General features: G+C 44.3%; 1 protein-coding gene across 5 annotated transcripts in view; it reads right to left on the bottom strand.

Annotated features, from left to right (window-relative positions):
• KHDRBS3 (KH RNA binding domain containing, signal transduction associated 3) overlaps nt 1-22,214 on the bottom strand; it is a 136,138-nt gene that overhangs the window by 28,676 nt on the left and 85,248 nt on the right. For all 5 annotated transcript variants that reach the window (XR_013997407.1, XR_013997408.1, XR_013997409.1 and 2 more), the window contains one exon: nt 6,232-6,314. Coding sequence is in view for 2 of the 5 variants with exons in the window: in XM_081116289.1 (XP_080972415.1) it covers nt 6,232-6,314 (83 nt within the window). In the remaining 3 variants the exon portion in view is untranslated. The remainder of the gene's footprint in view (nt 1-6,231; nt 6,315-22,214) is intronic.

Below are 22,214 nucleotides of genomic sequence, written 5' to 3'. Positions count from 1 at the left end.
CTTCCTCATCAATAAATCAGGATAGCAACAGCAACCGGCTTTTATAAGTCTGTAAAACGCTTATGGCACCAGGACATGTGACCTTAGAAGTTTACTGAAAACCATGTGGCACCAGGACATGTGACCTTAGAAGTTCACTGAACTTCTGCTGTGTAACTTATGCCTGCTACCACATGTAACCCAGTCTCACAAGTCAAATGTTACTGTCATCATTTTACAGACAAGACAGGGAGAACCAAAGGAGTGAAATAACTTGGCCCAAATCCTACAGCTAAGGGAAGTGCCAGAGCTGGAATTCCAGTCCAGGTTTGTGGTTGTAAAGCCCAGTCTTTTCGTTAAATCACACCACCTATTTAAGAGATAGGAGTTACAGCCACTAATTCTTGGCTCAGTGGCTCAGTGGTTGAGCGTCAACCTATGAACCAGGAGACTGCGGTTTGATTCCCGGTCAGGGCACATGCCCGGGTTTCGGGCTCGACCCCCAGTGGCAGCCGATCGATGACTCTCTCATCATTGATGTTTCTCTCTCTCTCCCTTCCTCTCTCTGAAATCAATAAAAACATATTTTAAAAAAAAGTTAGGAGTTATACAAATATTATATGACTTTTTTCACTAAAAAGAGTGCAGGATCTATTAAAAAATTCTTCTAAAAATCAACAGAAAGACATTTTTAAGAATGTATGAAACATGGGGAAAACAAACAGGGAGATTTCACAGAGTAGGTCTTTACTTAATGGAGCTTAAAATTCTAGAGTGAAGATTTAAAATTGGAGGTCTGATGGCCAACATGCCCACCTTTCAGAAACCCTGTCACATAAGCGGCATTTTCGTACGAAGCTCTTTCCCTGGCGTGTTCTCTCTGCGCAGCATCGCGAGGACCGGCCGGGCGCAGGCACAGTCTCCTTCCTCAGGGCCATTAAGCAGATGCAGTACATCTCCCCACTGGTCCCTGTTTTCACACCCGACCGTTATTCTACGATTCCTCAGTGATAAATCTCGGGAATCCTCCAGAACGGCAATTCATTCATTGCCACTAGCGTGCCTGTGCCCGGCCATGCGTCCCCAAACACCTGCGGGGGACGACGTATGAAAACGGCACGTGGTGAGGATGGGGACTCTCCGCGTTCATAGGGAGAGGTCTTTTTAACTTGTTGCTTTCAAGCTGAGCAAAAGGGCAAAGATCTTAAAGAGGACTGGGTAGGAGGTCTGACTGACTTATCAGCAATGTGACTTAGGTCAAGCTCACATTCTCTGAGCACCAGTTTCCTTACTTGTAAAACGAAAGGCTGACGATCTTGAAGAGATTCTTGGGAATTAAATGAAATGATGGGCACAACAGCATCTAACACAGTAGCTAATACTTGGTAAGTACCCAATAGGTATTTTATTGTTTCAAAGTTTCTTAATTTAATGAATCTTTGAAAAACATTTCTCTTTCTTATTAACTTATGTCTAAGGAATTTCCTGATGAAGCTATAAAATGTCTTAGCTTATTTTCAGTGCAGTGGTGGGATCAAGTTTAGTGGGAGGGCCCTTTAACTGAAGGTGAAGCCCAGTCGTGGTTCTCAGCGTCACTGGATCACACTGGTTCCCAGCAGCTGACTCTTTAAAACTAGAGAATCAGAGCTGAGCCCAGCGTTGGCCAAACTTCAGCCCCCAATGGGCCACTTCCAGGACTTCTGTCCCCAGGGACACCACCTTCCTGCTACTGGCTTCAGGTTACTCTCTATACTGATTTTATTTCGACTGAAACAAATCTATCATAATTGAATTACAGCAATAGTCATAAAATCATGTGCTTAATGTGCTCATTAAACTTTTCCAATAACTTTAAAATCTAATCACTAAAACTGTAAAAAGCCTGCCTTTCTGCCACCTGAAATCATGCTGTGAAACACCTGTGGTAGGTGTACTCGCTGGAAAACACTGGGCCATGGGAGAGAAAACGGCTGAAATCCAGTGCCACTGAGTGTGGAATGTGGGCTACTGGTCAAACCTCTTGGCACCTGCTTGCTGAAGAGTAAAACTGGGCTAATATCCCCCTTTAAAGGCTAAATTTAACACCGGAGTGGATGAGTGTGCATGGCACATACACACACCCGCCCCTTATGTATTGACCGTAATGCAACCAATACCCAGCAGTGGAGGGTCAAGCCACACGGGTGACTTTTCACAGAGACACACGTCAATGCTTCAGCCTTGGGCTGGTCTTCCTTTTGCCCTTTTAGGTTGTAGCTTCGCTTTTCGCCACCGCCCTCCTTCCTTTTTAATTTTCCCTACAGGGTCCTTGACCGAGAAGTCAGGTATCACCGGTTTACCGTGTACCTGGGGTTGGCCTGTCTCGGTCGGTGTTCATACAGCGCTGGTTAGGAGTATGCGCCCGGTGATGGAGCGCTGCTTAGTGTGCCGGGAGCTTCCTTCACGGGCCTTGTGCAGAACAGGGCCCCAGACCCCAAACCAGGTAACCGTATGCCTGACGACAGCTTCGCGAGGCAGGGCTAGAGGCTCTCCCCCCAGGCCAGATCCTTACCGCTTTTTAAAGTCCAAAGCAGGCAGCTCTGACACAATACCGCAGTGTCCCCCGAAAGATAGTTCTACTGCTGTGTAAGTGGTTGCATCTTAAGTTAAACAACAGGTCACGGTTTCCAAAGTGAAAACCCCCAGTAATTTTCAGATGTCGATAGGTCAGCTCTGGAGAAGATATTACTGGACATGTCATGTAAAAACCGTCAACAGAAGCGACAGCAAACTAGAGAACACGGGATAGGACCACAGGGATTTCTGTCCTGTCGCTCTCCTTGGAACCAGCATTGGAAGCACACCAAGCGCACCCGTGGGCTGACAGCTTCCCTCACTCTGCCCACCGGGATAAAGGGGCTTTGGTATCGTTTTATCACAGAAACAAGTCAAATGATTTTATATTTTGAAAAACGTTTTCTTTGCTGGACAATGGATTTTGGAGTCAGACAAAAGCCTCGGCTCCAGTCCGTTTCAGCTGCATTCTGGAGAAAGTTGCTAAACTCCGCAGCCCTCAACTTCCACACGCAGGACACGGAGGGTGCAGGTCACTGTGAAGACGAGATAATGCACAGAGGGGACACGGAGGGCCGAGCGCAGGCTACCACGCTCTCCAAAACTGGCAGCTATTACTTCTAATTCCTTTTCTTCAGTCAATTAAAGTGTTTTCGTGAAAATCATAGCGGTTTTGGAGGACCGAATGAAATATGTACTTGAAGGTACATTCAAACCACATAGTGCCCCGGGAAACTGGCTTGTCACTGTCACTGTCCAGAAACGGGTGTTCTTGCCACACACTCATCCGCTCGTGTGTGCAAGGGGGTGACTAGCACTGCCGGAAACCCTTCTGGTCTACTTTCTTTCTGACCACTACAGGAATCAAGTATCTCCTGGGAGAACCTACAGTTCTTCAGAAATACAGACCAAAATATTGGGATCTTTTTAAAATAAAAATTGTATATTAGGTGTAAATATGACGACTAAATAAACAGAGTGAAATAATTACTGCAGTCAGCTCAGTAACACACCTTCTCCTCACAGTTACCTTCCTTGTGTCATGAGGACACCTAAAATCTACTCTCCGAGCAAATTTCCAGAATTCACGACAGCACTGTATTAACCACAGCCACCATGCTCTGAGCCGCGATTGTCACTAGGATGACAAGTAAGACAGCAATTGAAAATTAATTCCACTTAGTTTAGAATGAAATGAACACGTTTCCAAAGGGTTTGCTAGAGTCAAAACTATGATTTCTGTGAGGGCTCAAGTCCTGTGCGGGGAGGGGGAGGAGCCCTGAGGGGGGAGGTCATTTATCACCGGCTCTTTTTTAACTTCCGAGGGCTAGTCAGGAGCTATGCATCCACAGGAACTAATCAATAGCTATTTTTGAGCCAATGGATATTAGAACTACTCCAATATTGTAAAGAATCAGTCGTATTTCTCTGCACAGGAACTGTGTTGACAGCTTGTTACTCATCAAGTGTGTGACATTAGATAAACATGCTTTGTGGCTCACCACAGTGTCAGCGCTGTTGGTCATTACATAGGTCAGTGGGGAAACGCGCTGAACGTCACTGAATTCTCCAGCACGCTGCAGGGCTTCTAGTTTTCTACTCTCATTTTAATACAAGGTATCTGAAAACTGGGAGGGAAAAAATTCCTAATTTGTGAAACCTCTTGAGAGAAACTGTTGCTTCTACAACAAAACTTCCATAGAGTGTTTACAGCTCATGCAGTTGAATAGTCATTACTGAAAGGAACCCTTTCCCCCAGCAGATAAAACACCCCAGGGCCAGCCACACCACCCTGCTGCTGCGCTCTACCTTGTTTTCAGGTAGACTTGGCACCTCTCTTTCTAGTTCCAGTTTATGGCGAACATGGATACTGACCATCCCTGTGGGAGAAACCCCCCCCCAAGTATCCCCCTGCCCACTCTCGCTGTAAATCATTTCCTTGCACAGTCCTTCCAGATTCACTGGTACCTGCTTCAGGTAACCACCCCCTGAGAGAGAAGACTGAACCTGGAGCTGCAGGAGGGTGGGGATCAGTGCTTCCCAGGCTGACTGCCTCCTGTAAGTCATCTCACTGAGTTTTTGTGCAGAGCAGACCTGTGGATGGCACTCCGTCCTCCACCTGCTGCTCAGGGACTGTGGGCTTTCCTGTCTCATTCAACCTCCAGGTCACCTTCAAAAGCAGAATCTAAGTCACACCTTTCACAAACTGAGACTGACAGAGGTGAAACGACTTGCCCAAAGTCACACATAGTCAGTGTTAAAGTTGGGATCAAAGCACTGGTCTGTCAGACTCAGAACCACTATGGCTTGGGTCCCCAAGCTTTTTTTTTTTTTTTTTAAACGAGTAAAAGTTTACTTAGACACAGAGGTGAAAGTAGTGAGCCATGGAAGAAGTGAGCCAGCTGGGCTGCGTGGGCTCAGGAAACAAGTTGCATAGGCTGAAGAAGGACCCTTGGAGCTTAGGAGAGAGAAAGGCAAAGGTAATGCGCCTGGGGGAAGAAGAGGGAGGGAAAGGTGCAGGCGTGCTCCAGGGAGAGAGCCGCCACTCCAAGCGCTTCTGATGACACCTGTGCTTCAGAAAGAAAGCCGTTTTGAGCTGGTGACTATAACTGTGTATGCATGACATGTGTCCTTTATATTAAGTTATAAAGAACAAAACATCTTTCTGCATCTAGTGAGTTGACCTGTGGACCCTGAGAGCTTAATCATATGCTCTGTGCCCCTTCCTTCATCAATACAGCCCCACACTCTTCATGAAGTTGCTGGGCACTTCAATGAGATACGTATATAAGAACACAAACACGATGCACAGGCTTCCACTAAAAAAAAAAAGACGAGCTGACAGTTTGAAGGCTATTTAATTGTTACAAGTTATATAAGAAAATAACTTGGCATGAGCAAAAAGAAAATAAATTTTTAAATCCCTGTCAACCTCAGTAGCAGAGTGAACAAATAAAACTTGTCTGAGTTCAAAAGTGCATTTATGCCCTATAAAGATAACCACATAGTCTATAACTTTAATGCTTCACAAGGCCAATATTTTCTTTTGTGTATGTCTATTTTTACTCTCCACTTAGAATTTTAAACATAAAGCAAGAATAAACACTGATTCCAAATATCAATGCACAACAAGGTATACCATCAGAAGAGGTAACTACAAAGCTGTTTTGCCTCCAATAACATTTATTTCTGAATAAATACTTCTTGTGAAAATGAATGGGGATTCACTCATCATTAATGGGAACCTGAAGTTCTTAGAAAACAGGAACATGTCTGCTAGGAAATGGAAATGTTCTGTGACTACAAAACAAAACTTTTGGTGTTTTCTTCCCCAGGCACCGATAATGGAGGACGTTTACATACTTCTGATGCCATTTAGGGCCTTAGACTTGAAAAAACCACAGACCTGTAGACAATGTTCCTCCTCAGAATACACTGAATAAAGTTATTAGAATGAATAAAATTTCAGTTTCTATCTCCCAAACCTCATTGCTTTAATGCTACAGTGAACTGCAGAGGGGGAATTCATGCTGGTTGTTAGGACAGACTGTGTTTATGCAATTAAAGCAAACATGAAACAGAGAAGGAAAAGTCAAACTACCCTCCCTGGCTGGTCATCAGCATCCTTTCCCCAAAGCGTAGACATGTGGAAGGGCACAGAGTCGGTTATAGGATCTGGTCATAGAGACTGGCTCTTACCTTTGGGCTGGGGTGCTATAGCTGTTATCATAGGAATCATAGCTCTGATCGTCATAAGCAGTGCCATAGCCATCATCATAGTCCTAAAATAGAACAGGAGAAACACAGGAATGTTCAGAGAAGTGTCTGGAAAGATAGAAGCATTCTGTTTGTAGGGGATATTGATTCAGCTAGCATTTAACGATACAGCTAATTATAGTGTAAAAAAATGTAACAGTGACGTCAATGGAAATGATGGGGTAAGAACTTCCAAAAGCAAACAACACAGAGAAACTGTCAAAAATGGTCAGAATCAACATTTTAACTACTCTGGAAATTAACCAAAGGCTTGCAAAGATGTAGGGAGCATTAATTTATTTTTGAAAAATGGCTCAATCTTGGTATGAACAGTGAGCTTTGTGATGTTTTAACTTGTCCTATTCCCACCCCTCACTCCCAGCTCTGCAGGGACCTTGAAATCCAACAGCCACAATCACTATGGAAACCAGTAGGCTGGAGGCCAATGGAGGGGGCACAGCAGGATGTAGCTATATCAAAAACCCATTCTCAGAGGGATGTCTTTATTTGTTTTAACTTGGAGCTCATCCCATGAAAAATCCCTTTTCTCTGAGGGTATTTGAAGAAAAAAATCAGAACCAATTATTTAAGATTTCTGCTGCCCGCAGTAGTGCAGAAAAACTAGAGCAAACAATAGGCTAACAAGAAAGTCAGGGAATGAGATGTTAATATGGGCACTGAAAAGCTCTGACATATTCCTGGGAATCTAAAAGACGTTGTGCATATACAGTGTCAAGTACATGTGCAGGAGACCTGAGAAGGCCCTGAGCTCTCTCCCTGGCCTGACCTTGAGGTTCAGTCCAAGAACAAAAGGAGAAACTAAGACAGAGTTAGTTGTAAGTTGACTGGGTGCATGCTGAAGGCATGCTCTAACAGGCACCCATAGGCTATTGGCAAAGACTAGGGACTTAAGTTTCCAGGCATTCAATAAAATCTCTGTCCAGTCATTTAGCTGATCCCTAAGGTAACACACGGGAGACACTTCAGTGGTAACACACTATAAATACAGACTTTATAATATTTGTTTGGAAAAGTCACTAAACCAAAATAAAATCACAAAAGAAATCCTAAGGAGGAGAATTTGATTTCCACAGTTTATGCATTATATTAAATGTCCAGTTTTAAATAAACTGGACATGCAAAGAAAAATGAAAGCATAACCCATCCACATGGAAATAAATAAACAATAGCAACTGTCCCTGAGAAAGTTGAGACACTGGACTTACTAAGCAAAGACTTTAAAACAGTTATTTGAAATATATTCAAGGAACTAAAGGATAACCTGTGTCTAAAGAGCTAAACAGAAAAAAGGAATGAGAACAAAGCCTCACCAAACAGAAAGTAGTAGTATAAATACAGAAAATAATTTTTGAAAATCTGAAGAAATTATTAAATTGAAAAGTATAATAACTGATGCTGAAAATTCACCAGAGAGGTTCAATAGCAGATATCACTAGACAGAAGAAAGAATTAGTGAACCTGAAGATAAATCAACTGAGATTATCCAGTTTGAGAAAGAGGGAATAAAAAGAATGAAGAACATAAACAGGGTCTCAGAGACCTGGGGGCCACCATTAAACATGAACATATGTATAATGAGACACCCAGAAGGTAAAGAGAGAAAGGAGCAGAAATATTATTTGGAGAAACAATGGCATGAAACTTTCCAAATTTGATTAAAAAAAACCCCTTTAATCTACATATTCAAAAAGCTCCACAAATTCCAAGTAGAATAAACTCAAAAAGGCCCACACCTAAGTACATTATCTTCAACACACTGAAAGAGAAAGAGAGAAAAGTCAGCAAGAGAGAAGTTACTTTTCATGTGCAAAAGATCTACAATAAGATCAAAAGCTGACTTCTCAAGAGAAACCATGGAGGCCAGCAGGCAATGAGATTCTAATTTCCAAGTACCAAAATAAAAACATTGTCAACTAAGAACTCTATATCCAGAAAACTATCCTTCAAAACATAAAAAAAATTAAGATATTTCCAGGTTAACAAAAACTGAGAGAATACATCAATAGAAGAGATGCTCTATAAAAATATGAAAAGCAATTCTTCAGGTAAGTGAAAGGTCATTAAGAGAGTAACTTGAATCTATATTTAAAAAAATAAAGAACATTAGTACAGGTAGCTACTAAGGTAAATATAAAAGGCAGGAGAAATATATTTCTGTTATAACTTTTTTCTCCTATTTTATTTAAAAGACAACATAAAGAAACAATTATAAATCTGTGTTGATAAGCACAAAATATATAAAGCTGAAATTTGTATGGGAGTCACAACACAGAGGTGGGGCAAGAATGGACCTACAAGGAAGCAAAATTCTTGTGTACTGTTGAAATTAAGTTGTTATAAATCTGAAAAAGGCTAATATAAGGTGTAAATTGTAATACCCTAGACAGGGTAAGAAAATAATTTAAAATATTTAAAAATAACTAGTAAAAGAAATGACAATGAAATTAAAGTGGTGCAGTAAAAATATCTACTTAGCACAAAAGGAGTTATTAAGGTACAAAAAAGACATAAGATATATATAAAACAAATAGCAAAGTGGCAGACATAAATCCTACCTTATCAGTTCTTACACTAAATATAAATGGATTAAACACACCAATTTAAAGGCAGAAATTGGCATCTTGTTAAAAAACATGGTCTAACCATATGCTGTCTATAATAGATATACTTTAGATTCAAAGAGGAAAATACATTGAAAGTAAAAGGATGAAAGAAGCTACACCATGGAAATACTAACCAAAAGAGAACTATCAGAGCTATACTAATATCAGACATATCAACTTTAAGACAAAAATTGATACTAGAGAAAAAAAGGACATTTATTTACAGCAATAAAAAGGTCAATATATCAAGAAGATAAAATAATTATAAAAATGTATGCACATATACAAACATCAACCTGCACGTAGCAAAAACTGACAGAACTAAAGGGAGATAAAGAAAATTCAACAATATAAGGTGTCCCCAAAAACCGTATACACACACTTTGAATAATTGTAAGGGTAGTGTTTATTAAAATACATTTCATTTTCAAAATTGAGCTATCAGCTGTTAAAGTATGTATACATTTTTTGGGACACCCCGCAGTTGGGAATTTCAATGTCAACACCTTCAATAATAAGCTAAAAAAAAAAAAAAATCAAAAAAGAAATAAAAGATTTGAACAACAATACTATCCAATTAAACCTAAGAGACATCTATAGAATATTGTACCTGATAAGAAAAAGAATATAGCCCAGCCGCTATGGCACAGCGGTTGAGTATCGATCAACCTAGGATCCCAGAGATCAAGGTTTGATTCCTGGTCAGGGCACATGCCTGGGTTTCGGGCTCAGTCCCCAGTGGGGGGCATGCAGGAGGCAGCTGATCAATGACTCTGTCTCATCATTGATGTTTCTCTCTCTCTCCCTCTCCCTTCCTCTCTGTGAAATCGATAAAATTATATATTTTTTTTAAAAAGAATAAGAATATATATTTTTTCAATTATACATGGAACATTCTCAATTATATGGGGAGCAGTCTCCAGAACATTCTCCAGAATTTTCCCAATTCAAAATTTACTACTAAGTGATCAAACCAGTGAGGTACTGGCAGAGACATATAGATCTACAAAACAGAATTGAGAGTATACAAATAAACCCTTACATTTATGTAAGTATCTTGAAAGGATGACAATATATATATGCATATGAATATATTCCAGCAAAATGCCTAACATGTATTTAAGACAATTCAATGGTAGTTACAATAATCATTTTAGTAACCAGTGTGGAAATAAATGGATACCTACATGCAAAAGTTGGACCATTACCTCACACCATATACAGAAATTAATAAAAATGCATCAGGTGTATACCAGATAAAATTATAAAACTCTAAGAAAGAAACAGGTGCAAATCCTTGTGATATTGGTTAGTCGTTAATTTCTTAGACATGCCAGAAAAAACACAAATCTCCAAAGAAAATATAGATTAAATAGACTTCATCTAAATTTAAAACTTATGCATCAAAGGACATTAGCAAAAAAGGAAAAAGGCAATCTATAAGATGGGAGAAAATATGTGCAAATCACATATCTGATAATGGTGTAGTACTCGTAATATGTAAAAAACTCCTACAACTCAACAATAAAAAACAAAACAAAACAGCAGTACAGCCATTCTCCTAGTTCTACTAAGGACAGTTCCACAAGCACACTAAGGTTAAAGTATTAACGAAATTCAAAACCAACCAGAGATATAATCACTCTATAAGATCAAATTAGACATGTTACTCAATGACATTTACATCCACAATTTGTACATAATCACCTAAATTTTTTAAACATTTCTTTAACAAAGGAGGAACTGAGTATTTTTTGAAGAGTTGCATGTCCAGTCCTTTGGACATGAGATAGGACAGAATATAAAATGCACACTCGGTAACTAGGGGCAGGGAAGCATAAAGCCCAGCATACGGTTAGGACACAACACGCAAGCCGAGCTCCGCACAGTGACAAAGGCAGGTTCCAAACTTGGCTGTGACCTCCCAGTGACCAACGCGAGGGCTGAAAAGGTCATCAGACCAGAGACAAATGAAAAACAACCAGAAACTGAGGTGACTTTAGCTGTAAGTTTTGTAGCGTAATGCAGACGCTACTACTAATTCTGGCAAATGAATAAATTAAAAGAAGCTGCTGTTCCTAATGAAAGGAGTAATCTTATTAAATTCTGTTTTTTTAAACTGCTCTCCGTTTAGCACCTACGCTGTGCCTGGCAGCCCAGGGAGGACACTTTTGAGGCGAAGTGGGAGACGACAGACAATTACAGAACCGGAGCGAACACGTCCAGGCCTGTGGCTAACGGGAGCATCCAGGCTGCCTGGTGGGGAAGGGAAAGGAGACGGAAATTTCCCAGAAATCTCCATGATAGATCTTAGTCTCAAAAGCAGAGAAAAGCAAAAGGTACTGGGAAAAGTCATTAAAAATAAAAATTAGGCAGAATGAAGGGCAGGTACAAAGCAATGGAGCACAGACAGGAGACCCCTTCTCACCCAGCGAAGCGAGCCGCTTGTGGGGGGTGCACGGCAGGGCCGAGACCGAGAGCCCACGGCCACAGCGTGAATGACCAGGGTAAGGAGTGCGGATTCGCCCTGTGAGTGCCATGATCCACTCTGAGTTTTATAACAGTGTCTGGGGACAGCGAGGGTGAAGCTGGAGGGCCGCGCAGGCAACCACATCATGGCACTGGGCAGCCTGGGCAAAATTCGGAGCTCACGGTTCCTTTAGCGATGTCAGTAGCCTGAAAAAAACGTGGCTTTACCAAGTGAAGAATTCTATTTCTATGCTTCTTTAAAGACTCAAAATTAGAAATGCCTGGGACCTTCTTAAACAGCTATACTATTTTAACCCCCAGTTATGTCATGCGTCCTTCATTCAATTATTCTGTCAGATACACAATAAGAGCGACTTATTTGAATTTTCAAAGGGGTTAGGGCACTGAATTATTGACTTCCGTATTTTTACGTGAAAGGTTTTAAGATTAAATTTGCTACTCTCACAAGATTTCTTTCATGATGACTTCTCAGTTGGAGTTGACCATGAGGGGTGCACCCCCCTCCCATTATGAGCATTATTTGTTCAATGGACAAAACTTGAATAATGCAGGGAAACATAGAAAAGGTTATGAAAAGAGGAGGGGGGAAAGCGGAGTGAGGCTGCAAATAAAGGTGGAAGTTTCTAGGAGGAAATTCTCGTTGGTCATCTGCTATTTTACCGCAAGGTAGGAGATAAAGTCACTGGCTGAGAACGACGCTGGAGGTTAACCAGTAAGGATTCAGCAGGAGGTTCAGATGAGAAGGGCCAGAGGTGGCGGAGCTGAGTAAGAGCCACTGAGCCTCAGGCATCTTTGTCTGAGGACTGGGGGCCTGAGGACTAGCACCGCTCTTTTTTCCCCAATGCTTTTATTTTCAAGTGTCCCCAACTATTAGTTCCTTGTTTTTATTTATTTAATTTGACATTAGGAAATTCCTCCTTAGATTTTTCTGTGACTAGAGTGGAAATTTTTAAAAATATTGAATGCATTATTTGTTACAAGTTAACATAGAATCAAATGGGATCATAAATCTAGGATGGAAGGGGATGTTACAGATTTACTTTGACCCCACAGCCAAGCTTAGTGTTTACTCTTCGAAAGCTTGTCAGAGCCTGGCATGGGGAGCTCACTCCTTCCCCGTCAGCAGTGCTGAAGTGTTGAAAGACTTTCTTCAGGCCTGAAATCATTGTGTAATTTCTCGCATTTCCAGGTTTTTCCCTAGAGAGCATTCCCCTTTGTGACCTGGCCCCGGTCTACATGTCAGCCTCATTTTTGGCCATGTGTCCTGTGCCTCGAATGCAATGATTAAATCCAGTTCACCTGCCAGTTCCTGAGGTCTCTGTGCCAGCCCCTCTCTGCCTATGAATTTTTCAAATAGAGCTCAAAGGAGTCGCCTCTTCCGTTAAATCTTCTCAGTCCCACAAAACCCGTCTCTCGGCCACCACTGAGCCCGCAGTAGATCTAACGCATCTGCCTCTGTCACTGCACAGAAAGGCCTGACTCGGCGTCGCCCGCCTGGGAACAGGACCCTGTCCTTCCTCTTTCACGGGCAATCTCGGCAGTGCCAGGAGCACAAGGAGGACAGGCAGAGAATGTTCACAGGCTGCTGGACCGAGTGCCTCCGGGGAAAAGCCTGCCCAGTGCCCGGCCACAGAGCGCTCACCTGCCCTGAGTGTGCCCAGCTGGTCTAGACTCCTCCAGAGCCAGGCCTCAGAGGAGCCCAAGTGCAGGGACACCTTTATCCTAAGCAGCTACGGGATTTCCTCTGCAGAAGCTTAATGTACTAGAGCTCCCTGCCCGACTAAAATGCATGCGGCGATGTTTCATCTCCTCGGGCACACTCTTAGAATCGGCCCCATGGCTGTGAGCCCGGCAGGGTGCAGACACGCCCTGGCAAAGTGCGAAGGGGCCTGCACTCTGCACACACCTCTGAAGGCACCCATGTCTGCAGCAGTCAATGCCCCCGCTTCTCCATCCGCGGTCACCCACCTGGGCACCACATCTTTACCTTTATCTCCCAAATCTCTCACACCCACCCCTTCCTCTACGTCCCCAGCAGAGCACCTGGGGATCACTCCTCAGTTCGCAACTGGACCCCTGTGACAGCCCAGCCCACCCGCTGCCTCCTGATCTGAGCCCTCCTCGGACCCGCCACGCCAATGCCAGTCTGCGCTTGCCGCGCCCGCCTCCAGCTCCCCCTCTCCCCCCCTCCCTCCCGTCCTCCAGGCAGGGGAGCACGTTCCCTCAGGCCCTCCCAGCCTCACCTTTGCAGTTTGCCCAGACACCGTCCCTCACATAGTGCAGCACATGCGGAGGGCCTGGAGAACCTTCTGTCTCATGCTGTGCTGCTCCCTCCGACCACCTAGGTCTTTCACCAGAGGACTCCAGGTAGAACTAGCACCCCTCCTTTGTGCTTCTACGACAACTGATAACTTACACACACACAGTCTGCCGTGACTTCTCAGCCTCCTTTCTCTCCCGCTGGCCCGCCGGGCTATCAATGTCTGGTGCATATAGGAGGCATCCAGGAGCATCTGATGAGTGAATAAATGAATGAACTAAAAAACAAGTGGCAGGGAACAGAGCGGTAGCTTCTTAGAGATGAATGCAAGTCAAGGAGATATTGTAGGAAAAATGCAGTAGTCATTAAAAGTGTGTGTGCCTGGCCAGCGTGGCTCAGTGGTTGAGCATCGACGTATGATCCAGGAGATCGAGGTTCGATTCCCGGTCAGGGCACATGCCTGGGTTGCAGGCTCGATCCCCAGCAGGAGGCATGCAGGAGGCAGCCGATCAATGACTCTCATCATTGCTGTTCCTCTCTGTCTCCCTCTCCCTCCCTCTCTCTGAAATAAATAAAAATACATTGAAAAATAAAATGTATACATTTTTATGAGCCCTCACTTGAATTCTTTGCCACACACTGCCTGCCATTCTTATGTTCCCTGCTATCAGCAAGAAATTTCCCTTTAAAACGCTGTTTTATTTCTGAATGTCAGAACGTTATTAAAAATAGCGAACAAACAAAGATTAAAAGCAGATTAATATACATTCCTGCCTCAATAGAAAAGATGTGCTTAGAGTTCATCAAGTTATACCTCTGAGTTTTTACCTTTGATAGAGATGATTAAATGGAATTTAACTGCCAGGGTGAGCTGGGCCCATGGTCCATGCTGGGCCTTCAGCAAGGATACTGTTCTAACATTCACCTTTCCCGACCTACAAACCCCGAACATACAAGCCCCGCCCAACAGGCAGACAGCAGAGAAATCTTGCTTTAAAAGAAGAGTTTTTCCAGGATAAAGGAAACAGCATGACATTTAATTCTATTTCTGTCACAAGGAAAATCAAGCATAACATTTAAGCTAGGAAAAGGCATTTTAAACAGAACAATTTACAAAAGAGTGATTTTAAAAATAATGTTTCAAGGGAGTCCTTTTAAAACAATTACCCTACATAAACTTTACCTTAATTATGGTTCTATCTGGTCATTTCAAAATGTACAAAGTTTTCACATATAATACAGTGTTCAAGGTGTATTTAAATCTAGTTTTATAATGGCTGCTTTGAGTTTATAAAACAAACAGATTAGCTAAAAACAGGCTTTGAGAAGTTCATTTCTGCTGGAGTCTGAGTAGTAATATCCTTGTTGAGTATCACCAATGACCGTGAAAACATATCACATAACCAAGCTATTTTTTAATTAAAGAGAAAAAACACAGTATTACTAATAATTCTAAAGAATGTTTCCCACAATCATATAAATAAAACACCATTAATCTGACAATCAAGTCGCATGGTTGTGAGAAATGTATCATATGCCTTTGAGACTCACACAACTTCACATTGGTCTTTGGAGTCTGATGCCCATGTTCAGATTCCAGTTCAAGTTAAGCAAAAAATATATACGAAAGCTGTCTGGCACAGGCTTTGCCCAGTGAGGGCAGTTTCATTTTATTTAAAGGTCTATTCCCTTCAACGCTCTCATGCTATTAGGCCAGAGAAACATCAGAGCTGAGCAGGCATTTGTCTTCTGTAGAATGTGATAAAGTCTTACAACTGTCTAAACTGCGGTGTCTGCATTTCCATAGCCCACAAATCCCAGTGTGAGGACTGCGGCTTTTAGATAAAGAAATGGCTGGCCAGGGTCAGCTGCGATCCCCTCCGCATCCAAGTACAGTTTTTAAAGACACATCGATGTCTGTCATTCACAGGACGCCTTCTCTTCTCTCAGCTCCTATCTGAGAGAGATTTGTTTGGATTTGACAAGGTGTTCAAAAATACAGTATGGGAAAATAAAATAGCAAAGAAGTGAACCCAGAAATCCCACAAACAAGAGACGGGAAAAGGGTAAATAGCAAGTTAAAGAAAACAAAACTGAACCAGCAGTCCCACAAAGATGAGGAAAAGAGGGCACATGATGGACATCATGCTAAAATGTTTATGTCAGTTTTTCCATCTTCCCCCAGATGTGTGTGCCAGACGCTGTTCTGAGCACTGGCGGTGTCGCACTGCCATGGGGCTGACATTCCAGGGGGAAGCAGATGGACAAAACCAAGCATCACGGATAGAATACGGTACATAACGGGCAGGGTGACCGGGGTCCCTCCAGAAGAGAGGCTGCAAACAAATGGAAAGAGCTGAGGGGCTAGTTACGCAGAGGTTTTTAGTGTGGGAAGGAGTATTTCAGGCAGAGTGACAGCAAGTACAAAGGTCCTGAGGCAGAAAGGTCAAAGTGGAGTGAGTCAGGGGGCGGGGGGGGGGGGGGGGGAGGGACGCTAAGATCACCTAGGACCTTTGAACTTCAAGTGAACAGGTGGCCACAGGAGGTTTTTGTGCCTCATGGACTTTCTCTGTTGCCCAGGTTTGTGCTTTCTACCCTCCGGGGTAGGGGCTCGGCAGGAAGAGGCGATGCCAAACATTCCTCCAAAGCGGTTACAGCAACTTCCATTCCCACAGCAACATATGAGAATCCCATGCCCCCCACTCTAGCTCACAGCTGAGGTTACCTTTTTAATTCTCATCATTCTGGTGGGTGTGGACAGTACTGGATACTATGCTTTTTCATACATTAATACCTGGGGCACGGCAAGAGTCTGCCCTGGAAGACAGCGCTATACTGGTAATCCGAAGAATCAGACTTCGGAGCCAACAGTAAATATACTTACATATCACTTTTTATGTGCCAGGCACTATTTTAAATACTTTCCATATGTTAACTTATCTAAACTTCATGACAACCTCATGGGATAAGCACTAATATTTCCATTTAAAGGTTAGAAACTGAAGCAAAGAGCAGCTAAGCAACTCGCCTGAGGTCACACAGCAGTGAAAGGCACAGCAAGGGTGTGGGAGCAGTCGGTCCGGCTCCTGGCTTTGCTTCTAATGCTGTGATACATGGCTTGTCCCCATGAACCTGAGGGTTGGCCCTGGACTCTAATGGACGCCCAGGACGGTGACCCCAGCGGACAGACCTGGCGGCCAGCCCGCCCTGCGCTGCATCACCCGCCCGGCAATGGGGTTTCACGCTGCACTGCAGGGTAAAGATCCCCGCAGCACCTGTCCAGATCCCGCACCCTGTCCCGCGCCTCTCACCCTGGTCTGCCTACTGACAGAGTGAGTAGAATCAAAACAGAAGACTGAAGATGAGCTTATCGATGACAGGCCCCAGGAACGCTCTCGGGCTGCCCCCACACAGCCCGCGCCCTCCACGTGGCCAGGCCCCCAGGACCCGCGGCACCCTCGGGAGCCTCCCGCTCGGCCGCTGCTCCAAGCGCCGTCTCCTCTAGGGAGCGGGGCCACAGCCCACCGAGGCGCTCATGTCCCCTCTCCCCCCTCAGTGCTCTGTGCGCAGGTCAGCTCTGTGCTCTCACCCCGAGGGGAATGGGCTTTTCTCTCTGTGTCGAGAGAGCAAACACTGGCTACTTCTCACATGCCGGGCCCAGTGGATAAAAGGCAGGGTCGCTCTCGCCCACAATTTAAATATAACGGGGACAGTAAGACAAACCCAGGAGCGGTCACCCTGCTCTAGGTTCCCCACACGGTGCACACACAGATGCAAACAGGGGCTGACCACCCGGGACACGGTGGACACGAGCGCAGGGACTGAGTGCTCCGGGCGCCGGCCAGATGCCCGAGGAAACAGAAGAACAAAGGCGCAGGTGCCTGTGGGACGTCCCCTGTGACGGAGGACCGACCCGGTGGCTCTCGGGTTCCCCCGGGGAGGTGGCACCCCGTCACAGTAGCTCACACACAACCAGTGCCCCTGGGCTACCTTGGGAGGGACACGCTTACCCAGGAAGGTGACGTTTCCCAGCCTTGGGGACACGGCTTTCACAGCCTCCGTTTCCTTAATGAACCACTTTTTTGGGGTTTTGTTTAAAGGGGGGGGGGCACACTCCTCCATATTCATAAATTGAAAATCTGAAATTATTTCCTCAAGTTTTACGTTTCTAAACTAGGTCAAGCTTTCAAGCATTTAGGAAAGAGATGGACTTGTGAAGCCCCTGACAGACGTTTCGAGTAAATTGCACACGGCTCTCACTCTTGCTTCTGGTAAAAAATTACGGAACCTTCATCTTTTTGTCTAAAATAAAAAGGCTTTTCAACTCACATTTAAAATGCATTTTCAAAAACAACCTTTTCACAATCTGTACTCTGTTTTAATTTCTCACCATGGAAAACAAGATAATTGAAGCAGTTTGGAGATTAGTTAACTGTCAAAAAGTGACGCCAGCAGGCGCTGCACTGGGAAACTCTGCTGACCTGAGGGTACAACTGTCCTTGGCCCTAAGTCCCCAAACTAGTCACGATATAAAACTGCATGTGAGCTCTCGAAAGAATGAGAAGTATCACTTCACGGAATCTTTAAACAAATCTAGGTTATAGAATTGCATGTACACTTAAAAATGTAAGTGGCTTTCCCTAAAAAGACCTTCGCTGATGTCCCCCATCGTCAAAATTTCAGGTTTTATTCTAATGCCACAGGAGGAAACGGTCTTCGTGCTGTCTTTTCACAGGGACTGATGCCACATTATCACAGTAACTAGCATCTTTCTTAGGACAAGTTTCATCTTTCGCAGCCTTCCTGAGCCAGGGTGCCGGAAAACAGGCGGAAAAGACACGTAGGACACAAGGCTTAGATTCCTGCTCCCAGCCAAAACGTTCTCTTTGAGGCTCTAAACCTGGATTAAGTGGATTACTACCCACTCTCAACCTGGATTAAACCTGGATTACTACCAACGGGTGGTAGTTGTCCTGTGAGGAAATACCCTACAGTACTTACAGGAGGATTGGTAAAACCAACAAACTACTTAATTGTGCACCTCTCGCTCTAAGTTTCGCAAAGCCACCTCTACATCTGACGAGATTAAACAGCTTTCCCATTCATTTATCACTTTCTCCATTTGCAAACAGAGGGTTTTGAATCAGATGAAACTGACTTGTCCTGGGTCCTGATAGTGCCAGGTCTTAGGAGCGTGGGCTCTGGAGCCAGACAGACTGCTGGGCTCCAAATTCCAGCTCTTCCCTAACCAGCTGTGTGACTTTTATTTCATGGCGTTGTTGTAAAGCTGTTGAACATCCATGCAAAGAGCTCAGAACAGCATTTGTGAGAAAGTAAAGGCACACAGGTTTGCCACCCACTCGACGTGCCACTTGGGAAGAATCAGCTGTCCTGTCTAAGCGCCCGCGGACTGGAACCATGCTGACTACACCACTCACGCACTCACCCCGACCAGGACCATTTAGACATAATTCACCTCAAGTGCACATTTTTGGGATGTAAAAGGAAATCCGAGAACCCAGAGAAAACCCACGTGGACGTGCAGAGAACAGGCAAACTCCACACAGACAGTGGCCCCAGCCCAGCTGGGAATCAATATTTTTTTTCTCATCAATGTTATAATGAAATGACCTTGACCTAAAAGGCTTATCTGAGGACCTGCTGCAGTAAAGGAGCTTTCACATTCTGATGACCTTGTATGACCTCTAGAAAGCTCCAACATGCTTACGTTCCAAGGTGAATGAGCCATCAGCGCAGCCTCAGAAGCTTAGAAAGATCACCCAACATTAAGACATCAAATGACATTGTGACTGGCAAACACTGCCATGAACAGACGGCTGAGGCAGTCCTACTTAAATGAGTTAGAAAATAACATAATTAGAACTTCTAAGACAATTTTAGTTTATATACATCTTGAATGGCAGGTCTGCATTTTTAAAAATCCCACTTTTAAAAGTTTGTAAAACTTTTGTTTTAGAATTCAAGACTCACGCCCACTCACTTTTAGCTGTTTCCTCTCATTAAAATGTTCGTTTTGTTTATTCTGTGACTTTTATTTTTTTTAACCTCATCTGAGGATATGTGCAATGTTTATTGATTTTAGAGAGAGAGGAAAAGAGAGAGGAGAGAGAGACGCAGATGTGCGAGAGAAACAGTAATCGGTTGCCTCCCATAGGTGCCCTGACCAGGAACTGAACCCATCCCTTCTGGTGGACAGGACCAGGCTCCAGCCAACAGAGCCACCTGGCCAGGGCTTTGACTTTTTTTTGATATTAAGATTTCCACTTGAAGAAATTAGTTTCTTGTAAGAAAAATTATTTTCAGGGCAATAGTGGAAACCGAGTAAGTTCCAGGAAACACTCAACCCATTATAGAATTTTCAAGCTGGAGAAGAGGCAGGAGGCATCGGTCTACCCCACGGGCCTGGGAGGTAAAACACCTTCGTCTCCGTTCTGCCAACTGAGAAACTAAGGCCCAAGAAGGTTAAGTGATTTACACAACTTCACACAACAGAGAAAGAGGGGGTGATACTGACAAGAAGTGGGACTAGAAACCAAGGATTGCGCCTCTCAGAATCGCATTATCTTTATTAAATTGTACCTTCTTACCAATCGCCTCGCTAAACAAGCCAGGTGAGGGTGGTGAAATTAGCATAAGGTACTCGACATGATTTCGCTTAGTACTTTTCACAGAAAATGGCACACGGAATGGCAGAGTTAGCTAGGCCATCCTGCACGTGTGTGTTTAGCATCTCCAAAATGTCAGGCCCTGTGAGGGGCTCTGGGCCAGGTATAGTTCCCTCCCTAAAGCAACCACAGCCCACTGGGGACAATGACAGTAAGGAAGCACAGAGGTGGGTGCCCAGTGCACCAAAGATGCTGATACTGCGCCTGATCAGGACCGGAAGGAGGCGCAGCTGAGGGACAGAGAGAAAAAAGAGTTGCCGTGGACAAGAGAGAAGGGCATTAGAAGAAAACCAGTCCCAAACGCAGGGTGACACAGTCAAGTCCCGGTGACACAGAGCAGCAAGAGGTCCTGATGGAATGTGAAATGACGGCGATGGGACCGAGGGCAGGGAGGTTGAGCAGCAGGCAGACGGGGACAGTCATGAAGGCCTTTCCACGTCACTTAGACGAACCTCAACTTCACCCCAAATAGACTGAGGTCCTTCTAAAAGAACACACTAGCTCTTATGTCCTGGGGCTGGGGCCTGCGGAGGGGCGGCAGCATTGCCAGACCTCTGACACTAGAAGTGGTACGACTAATACATTATTTAACGGAAGGCACCAGGGCAGAGGCAAGACTAGAAGTAAAGGTGGGACTGAGTGGGCTACAGCAATCGTCTACACGCCCATCCGTCCATCCATCCATCCATCCATCCATCCAAACAACCAGTATTTATTGAGTGACTACTATATGCTAGGTGGCAGGAATAAAAGAATGAGCACAGATTTATAGTGAGAGCAAATAATTGCAAATTGTGACAAGCATAGGTGCTCTGAGGACATAACCGGAGCACATTATGGGACAGGGGAGATTGGAGACTGCTCCCTACGGAGGTCAAGCACCTTAACTAATGCAGGTGCAATGCAGCTGAACCGGAGATGCCACAGTTATTTATGAAGACGTGAGACCACGTAGGTACTGTCTGAATACAGGAGCGAAGATGAGCCGTGAGGCCCTGGCAGCCACTCACAGTCACTGGGACTCTGCCCTGTCCCACAGCGCTGCAGCACTGGAAGAGAAGAGAGGGACACGGGAGGATGACGGCAGACAGAGCTCAGGCAGATTCAGATCTCATTCTTATGAGCATGTGAGTGCCGGGTGAAATGAGAATGAAAGAGCTGTTTCAGAGTCAGTAACCAGAACTACCACGCCGAGTGTCTGGGGAGCACGCATCTACTCTGATAGCTCGGAATTTTTTGTAGGTGGCATCTAAGGCCATTTATCGCTCACGGTTTCACTTGAAGCTGAGGTGGAAACGGGCTCTGCCAGGAGGCACGCGTTTCTGCAGTTCACACCGGCGTTCTGAAAAAAGTGCTCTCTGTGGCTGCCTCCACGCACACCAATTAACTGTCAGCTATTTAATCATTTGTTCACATGGCAATGACTCCACGTCTCTGTGGGAAAGAGGGACTCTCTGTTCTCAAAGAAGAGACGAGACATTAATGTTATTAGGTCTCATTTTACTAAGTTAAAGAAGGAGCAGAAGGCCCCGATTTATACCCAAGTGGTTGGAAACACATCCACTGCTTCCTTCTTTTTTGGAAAAAAGCCAGTCATGCTGAATTGCCCAGTTTCCTTGGAGTTATTCTGAAGAGACAGGACTCACAAAGAGAGTGAGTCTCGCAACGGTCAGGGAGTCTACTCCACAGGCGTGGGGAGGCTGGGTGTCCCTGTAATGACAACCGTCTCAGAATCAACAGACGCATTTGCTAACAGATGCTGTCAATGACACACACTCGGGGAATGTTTCGTGACAGTGACTCTGATGATGAACAGCTGTCTCAGATGACATTATAAATGATCAAATTCTCTTCACAACTCACCTT

Source organism: Miniopterus schreibersii, assembly GCF_964146895.1.
Source record: "Miniopterus schreibersii genome assembly, chromosome: 17".
Taxonomy (NCBI): Eukaryota; Metazoa; Chordata; class Mammalia; order Chiroptera; family Miniopteridae; genus Miniopterus; species Miniopterus schreibersii.
The sequence above is the reverse complement of the archived record's forward strand: the minus strand, read 5'-3'. Positions and strand labels throughout refer to the sequence as shown.